At 37.6% G+C, this 8,388-nt stretch overlaps 1 protein-coding gene across 1 annotated transcript in view; it reads right to left on the bottom strand.

Annotated features, from left to right (window-relative positions):
- LOC108688938 (homeobox protein Nkx-6.1-like) overlaps nucleotides 1-8,388 on the bottom strand; it is a 42,315-nt gene that overhangs the window by 12,762 nt on the left and 21,165 nt on the right. The window contains exon 3 of the mRNA XM_018195489.1: nucleotides 5,086-5,297. Within this exon, the coding sequence (XP_018050978.1) occupies nucleotides 5,086-5,297 (212 nt within the window). The remainder of the gene's footprint in view (nucleotides 1-5,085; nucleotides 5,298-8,388) is intronic.

The following is an 8,388-nucleotide window of genomic DNA, read 5'->3' as shown; positions in this document are numbered from 1 at the left end:
TGATTTATATAAATCTTCTCCTAATGGTTGTGAGTTAAGATATACATAGTATCTATATACGCTTATTTTTACGTTATTTACTTAAATCATTCAGATATATAAAAAGTATACAAAGTGATATAAAACGGGAGGTTATTTTAATAGAAAATTTGACATTTTTAACTATTATAATTTTTCTTTTTTTTTAATGTAATATCTTTAAGTTTAAATCTGCAATCTACTCAAATAGGATCCATGTAATTTAGACAACTATTAGACCGCACTATAGAGATAAAGGATCCCTCAAACCAGCTGAACAAAGTTATAGTCTATCCAAACACTCCCATCCGTCGTATCCTCAATCGCCTCGATAAAGAGAGAGGCTGCAGAGATCACTGACTTTCCGTCGCGGCAATGAATTGCGACTACCACACCCTCGGTATCATCTGTACAGGAAAATATCCCCCTGATTCACTGTCGATGCCATCACTATACAATCCTGTTCGCTTCCTCTTTTTCTTTCTCACTATCCTTGCGCTGTTGCTCGCTTTCGCGCTCTTCATCATCCTCGAAGCCACCCTCTATCTCCCGTTTCTCTCGTAATACACGCTATGATATGAGAGAGATAGAACTCGCCTAATAGGGGCGCCATGGTCTTTAACTCGCAAATGCCCCACGTTCACTTTGTCGTATTAGATTCTAATAGGGGGATACGCGCGATAGCTGAAGGGGTCATTCATGTTAAGAGCTCTTCGTCTCATCTCGTCGCGTTGCGTTGCGTCGCGTTGCACTTGACTTGCACTTAACTGAGTGTTTACGCGATGGTTCCTGATTAAATCATGCAACATCATTGTCAATTTTAGCAACGAAAAATTATTATTTATTCGATTATGCATAATTATCGTTAAATGCGTGATGAAATTAATGAATCTGTTTAAAAAAATATATTAATGACTTATTTATGTAAATATATTAAGAATATTAAAGTAAATATATTAAGAATTTGATGTGGAATTGCGAAGAATTCAATAATAATGACTTAATGAATTAATTTTTAAAAATAAATATTCATAATTTAACTTAATTTTCTTTTTCAATAGACAATATGACATATAAAATTTAAAGGAATTAAATATGTCTTCGAGAAAAAATCATCACATGTTTAAAATTAACAGCTTTTTTGGTAGAAATTTCTACATTTTTTAAAACAATTTCTCTACATTTTATAGTAACAACTTTTGTTTAGTAACTAAGAAATAAAAGATGTAACGTTTTTACTCGCAATTATTGCGCACAAAAGATGCGTAAAATCTAAATTTATGTATTGAATAAAAACAGGATAATAATAAATGAATACTTCATAGTAAGTTTAACTATAATAATGATCTATTAATACTAGATAATAACTGAGCAAATATCTACGTAAATTGCACATTATATTTTTATCAGTAAAATTGATTTAGCCATTGAATAAAATCCTATTAAGTTTGTCCATTTGTCTAAGTCTTGTCTATTTTCCTTGCAGTATTATTACTGTTAATGAGAACACAATAATACTAATAGATACACAGAAAAAAGATTATTTTTAAACTCAACTATTATATATACAGATAGAAGCAAAACTGTTGTACTTGTTTCAAAAATTTTAATCTTAATTTGATTGATATGCTATATGAGCACATTATGATTGATTTGAAAATAGTTTTTTTTTCTGTGTAGTAATTGGATGAATGTCTAAAAAAACTGTATACATTTCTACTAAGGTCATTAATATTTATTAATTAAATATAATTTATCACATTTAAATCGATCAACAATTTTGCCATAAAATAATAAAAATTTATAGATCTTTAGTGATTTCACGTGTTACGTGTATTCATATATATAAGATATTATACATACCTGTATCATTTATTACACCTGTATCATTTATTAGCTCAGATTACGCATATACATCACCGGCAAATATTTCATCGCAAGAATTTATGTGAACGCCGACCGCGCGCATTACGGAGAGACGCTCCTTCCCGTGTCGTTTTGCAAGAAGGATATGGGAGTCACATTCGAGCAACGACATTCGGTTGATCGAATATATTAACGTGCGGGCAATTTGTACAGCCTGACGGATATAACCCCGAGAACCATCGGTGGCAAAATGTATTCCGGGGATTATATCTCCCGAAATCCACCATCGTGCTATTAGGTGAACAAAAAAAAGAAAGAACCACTCTCGCGCGCACCCATACGGACGCGGGTGTCGGTAAGGTATACGTTTCGATAATGAAAAAGTTATAAATCTGGAATTGTGAAATGGCGGGCCGGTATAAATCTTCATCGGGCAACGCTGCCAAATCCCTTCGTACCGCGTAAATCCCTTTCCAATATTGAAAAAAGTGATAGGTCCAGTATGTAATGATCCGGTATTACCCGAAACCGCGAGGGAGCGGTATCGATCTATCGTTGGTATTCCGTTCACATCGACCGCATCGTTCTCTACATCCTCTTATGTATCCCAATTATAAGATATCATCCTCGAATAAAACAACCACGTGTACAGTCGCAATATCGCGTTGCGCGCGAGCGTAATTATGTTATTTTCTTAAATTTAGATAAGCGACAGATTTATCGAAATTTTTTCCATATAAGCTTTTTTTCTTTTTTTACAACGAGACTTGCAATTTTTTTTTCTTCTATCAGCACAGACAATCTTATATTTTCTGAGAAAGTTGAAACATTAGGCCATGATTTTTTGCGTAGGGGTGAAACCACTAGATGTCTAAAGCAACAGCTGTAATCCAGTCGAAATCACCATTTTTTTCCCCCTATTACATATATGTTACTGGAAAATTTCACGAGCGCCTTACTCATCCTTGAGAAACTTTAAAGGAATCGCACGATTCCGCGAGATAACGCGGAATTCATCGGGGGTGTTGATGTAAACAAGCTCTCCCTTGTTCTCGATCTTTTTTCCCAGTCAGTCGGTCGCGCAAAAGAGTACGCGGGTATATATAGTCGTAATATTTCGAAAAACGCGCTAGCACACTGAGATCCGAGGGCAATCTCGCCCTCGAAGATGGCATATACACGGAGGTGAATCGTCTCTTCCCGAGGAAATCCGAGGTAATTGAATGCTAACCCTCCTCATCCCCGCAGCGCATCCTCTTGCCCGCACTCCGCGCAACTCCTCGTCCACCCTCCGTGTCGCGTCCCTCGTTCATCTCTCTAACCACCCCAACCCGCGGGCTTCAGGGGGCGCCACGCTCGCACTCTCGCTCCCCCTTCGCCATCACTCACCGACACAGACTTGTAGCTTTCAATAAAAATGTAAATATGGCGGCGTAGAACGAGCCAATGACAGCGCTACATCGACGCCTGAGTCCGTGAGGGATAGATAGATAGAGTGAAAGAGAGAAAGAGAGAGACAGAGAAGGAGAGGAAGGGAAAACCCTGCCCTGCAGCAGGGGTTGAGAGTTTCCAAATGGAAGCTGTCTCTCTTCCTCTCTTTTTCTCTTTCTCTCTCAGAGGGTCGAAGATGGCGAGAGAAGAGGAAGAGGAGGAAACGAGAGATGAAGGGTGAGAGGAAGGCTTCGACTCGGCGGAATGCCGAAGGTGGAAGGCGAAGAGGCGGAGGAGCTTGCACAGGGGAGGGGGGGGGGAGAGGGGGAGGCAGAGAGATATCCGGGAAGGAAGAAGAGGAGTGCAAAAGTTCACACGGAAGACGAAAGGAGAGCGATAACTCTCTCTCCCTCTGTCCTTTCGCTCACCGTCACTGTGGCCTCACCCGAGTTTCACCCGTGTTTCACCCGGTGTTCCTCGTTCTCCTTCCTCCTTTTGGTGATGGTGAGAGGGTAGTGAAAGGGGGACATACCGCCAGCGTCCGCGAGAGAGCGACGCCGAGGATGACGCAGGTGCCGCAAAGCTTGACACGTCTCCGGCTGTTTTGTCACCTTCTTTTATCCTTCGAACTTTTTTACCGCTACCTCGTTAGATGCCCTCCCTTTCTGCCTCTTTCGTTCGTCGCCTCCCCCTCCCCACCCCTCATTCTCGTTCTATGTGCCCTTCCCGCCCCGCGGGCGGAGCGCGTTGATGGAGTAAGCCGGGCAACGAGCAGGACGTTTTTTAAAATCGCGCTTCCGCGCGAGTGAGCCGCTTTTTGCCATCGTGGAAGAGTCCCCCTCGGGGCGTCGACGGACGATCGTGGCGGATTTCTTTTTTCGAGGGAGATTTTTCGGTCGCGGATTACTCGCAGCGCGCGGATTTGCGTTTCCCGCACTGGAGCGATGCTTTGATCGATCTCTCGGTGTCAGCAACGAACTCGAAGACAAATGTTTCCTCGCCTTCTTTTTTCACGAAGGGATACTTGCGATATGGTTTTGACGAATGTTGGAATATATATTCGCAATGTGAGTTTGCCATGCAAAACCTCATTTATTATGTTAACCTATCTCTTGCAAAATATTCTCCTCAAATATTGATTCCCTCTTCCACTAAACATCTAAAAGAAGATATTTTTAATCCTCAACACACAGCTGAAACTACATTCAAGTTTTAAAACGTCAGTTTAAATACAGAATAAATACAATGAATCTCTGTCACGGTGATTGATACAGAAAGATTCAAAGATTTTTTATTTATAATTTAAAATCTTGTAGTAATTATACAAATTGTATAGTTCGCGCAATTAATGCCTTCCAACCCTATGACATTCAGTGATGAGATGACATCACATTTATCTTCTCGGTCGTTTTCACATTCATGGCCGTAGTCGGATAGACCAGACCTACAGAAATTGGAGAAACTCGCGTATTTTCAGCAATTCCGTCTGATTATAGCTATGAATGTGAAAATAATCGAGAAGGTAACGCACAATGTCAAAACAGGAATCGAAGGCGTTAATTGCGCGAACTGTACAATCGTTCAGAAGTTTTCGCTTTTTTTTCCAAATGACCGTTACTGTCGAGGATTAATTTCGAAAATATACATTATTTTTTTTAAATGATGTAGCGATATCTTTAACAGAAATATTATGCAGATATTGCAGATCGATTTATCAGAAGTGTCAGTCAATACATGGAATGTATAGTGAGCGCAATAACAAGATGTTACCTTGACTTGGGATTCTGACATCCCGAGCGCATACGCTAATTTGGCGCGCTCCGGACCGGCTAGGTACTTGGTCTGCTCGAAGGTCTTCTCCAAAGCGAAGATCTGCTGTCCACTAAACGTGGGCCTTGTGTGCTTCTTCTTGCCACCCTCGTGTTCTCCGGCACCACCGCCCGTGCCCGTCATAGCTTGCTGACAGCCCAGCTGTTGCGTCACTGCAACATTCGCATCACCCGATGAATGGTTACTGAATATCTGTTTCGCTTCAAATGGAATAATTAGCCTTAGCCAATAGAACTGGGCGGTTTGTTTAATTTAATTTAAAATGTAGTGTTTGGAGCGAGAGAATTAAGGTTAAGAGATTATAATTTGTAATTGTGTTATTTGTAATTATGTTATTTAAAATGTACAGTCGTATTTTACACATTGGGAAAATTCTATTTTTTTTAAGCTTTTAAAAAAAAATAGAATTTTCCCAATGTGTAAAATAAATCGCAATCTTCCGTCAAATTATTTTCTTAAACTGTACTTTTTTTATTTATTGATATATTAGCTATTTGGTATGCCGATAGAATTAAAACTACGATTACTATACTATATGTACCCAGCCTTGCTCGTAGAGCGGTTGAACATAAATGGTTAGATCAATAAATAAGAACCAATCATTTGGTAAGAGTAAGCTGTATTCCGAAACCCTTAAAAAAAAAAGTTGCAACCTTTTTGTACTTGTACTGTATGTTACTGTACTACATATTACTGCATATTCATAGTTAAAACGATAAATGTTGAAATTCAACTAAAATTCGAAAAAATTATACGTAATATCGATACATATCTACGATGCTAACTATAAATTTTCATTGCTTTCTCGAGCGATTGGATGTATTCAATTGTACGTACATATGGGCATTCTTCTATTAATGCCCCTTATGATCTCTTTTCCGACTCACAGAATTAAAGGGGAAATTGCAAATCCCATCTGTGACTTTCAATCGTGACAAGTCATAGGGAAATATTGCCATATTCGTTACACTAACAGCAACAGTCTGGATTACATAGATAAACGAAGATAAGTACATACATATGCATCTACATATATAGCATATGCATGAAGCAAATACACATAATGTGCTATACTTCCTTAATAAATTTGATTTCGTTGTATTGCTATTATGCTAATTATACAGCGCAATGAAATTTATTAGGGAGATGCAACGCTATTATATGCACTTGCCCCATATACACACTTACCCTCATTTGTTTTACGTAGGAAAAATATGTCTGCGATATATCTCCGAGCATAATTAGCTTCCGTGTTATAACCGTAAGAAGTATTTCATTTTAACCGCAGTTCGAAATTATTTCGCCATATTCCGGAAATTAATTACGACCCTTATAACGTTGGTAATTATTGCCGCAACCATTTAATACTTCTCTCTTTCATTGTATGGACTCGCGCGATTACAATACTGATTTTTCTACGAAATATCTTCTATCTACTTCTTTTTAGTATTTATGTTTTAATTGTAAGAGAGACAAATTAGTTTTTATGAACAATCTTATGACAATCTGATTTTACAACAATCGTTAACATATATTTACAATCGCACTACTCTGATATTTCAATAATTTAAGCTTATTAATTTAATTATTTTATTTATAACATTTATAATTGTAAGAACACACACGTAAAACGATATAATACCGTTCTTCTTTTTTCACGTTTTTTTATATATTCTCATATTTTCGTTATACTTTTAATATACTTATTCTCAATATACTAATAATTTCTTTTATATTCCATTATTATATTACATTTTTAACCAAAATCAATATTTTGGATTATATTATTTTTTTATCAATTTATTTAAAGCTACTTTTGGAATTTATATCATTTCGAATTTCCAATCAATGATTATTATTGTCAGTGTCAACGGAACTATAAAAGTAGTATTGTAAAAAATCTTTATAGATTAAATGACTTTATCTTGTTCGCGCCGGCTGATTATTTTTAATCTCGGCCACTTGGTCGAGCCAAGGCTTAATTAGATTGGTAAAAGAGACTCGAGAAAATTTTCGAGGGTAATGAAGAGGGACAATCAAAGGGAACGTCTTCTGCGGAGACGAGGGGGCCTCATACGGTCCGATGTGGCATGTGCGTATACAAGGGGGCGAGAAACGAAAGGGACTCAGAGGGGGTGAGTAGAAGGAAGGGTCGATTCGCAGGGTCGTGACGCGGTACAGTGTGGGTTGTGGGACTTTAATTTAATAAAGCAATTTGTAACGGAATACGGAACGAGGCAATAATGGCCGGTCGGCGGGGAGGGTTCTAATGAGCTGCTTACCGCACTCCAACCCTGGTGCCTTCGACGACCAGGAGTGGTGTACGTTCTCCGCCGTTGAATATCCCTCCATTCGTCCTACTAAGCCGCCGCGCATATCTCCGCGGCCGCCTCCACAAAACCCGATAAGTCCGCGTTTTTATCAAAATTTGTATGCGCCGCATACAGCACGTCATGAGATTTTTTCACGGTATAATTTCAAACTTGCCTCGTGAGATAAGCATTCAATGTTATTGATAATAGCATACTTTGAAATTACAAGAAATTTACAAAAAATATTCGAATACTCGATTGAGCAATTAAATTCGGATTTTAATTATTGTGAGAAATTTATTCAATATATTAATTTACGAAGACATCAAAATAAAATATTCTCATCGACACTGACAACTTAAAATTGAATACAAGCTGTGATATATATTATACGGTTGTAACATTTGAACTTATTATGTTACCGTAGAAATTTATAACAAAAGATGATGCACAATTCACCGTAATATATTTTATTTATAAAACATATATAAAATATGTTAAACAATCTGTAACGAAGAAATATTGCGTTTCCATAAGCTTTTTAATTAAAGTATTTTCTTGATTTTTTTAAACAAGCCGGATGTCCGGTCGTTCCGACGATTTATTGCCCGACTTTTTCTACAAAATATTTTTTTCGCTTGGGAATTCGGACCTGTGATATAAAGTTTTAACCCATCTATCGACCACACCGTCCAATTCCAATTGAATCCGACCACCGCGAGTTTTTTTCCGCAAAGAACTAGTTAATACAATAAATGAAATGAACTATCGTTTCCGAGCCATTGAAATTCCTGTGTGAAATTCAGATCACGCCGATTTTGTTTTATGCAAATAAAAATCTCAAAAAATAGGGTTGGTACCAAACTATAGAAATCAAGAAAATTAAAAATAGCAGAGAAATCAAGAAAAAAATCAAGAAATTTTGAAAAAT

This window comes from Atta colombica, unplaced genomic scaffold (genome assembly GCF_001594045.1).
Source record: "Atta colombica isolate Treedump-2 unplaced genomic scaffold, Acol1.0 scaffold25, whole genome shotgun sequence".
In the NCBI taxonomy this organism is placed as follows: Eukaryota; Metazoa; Arthropoda; class Insecta; order Hymenoptera; family Formicidae; genus Atta; species Atta colombica.
This window is presented reverse-complemented; position numbering and strand designations above follow the sequence as displayed.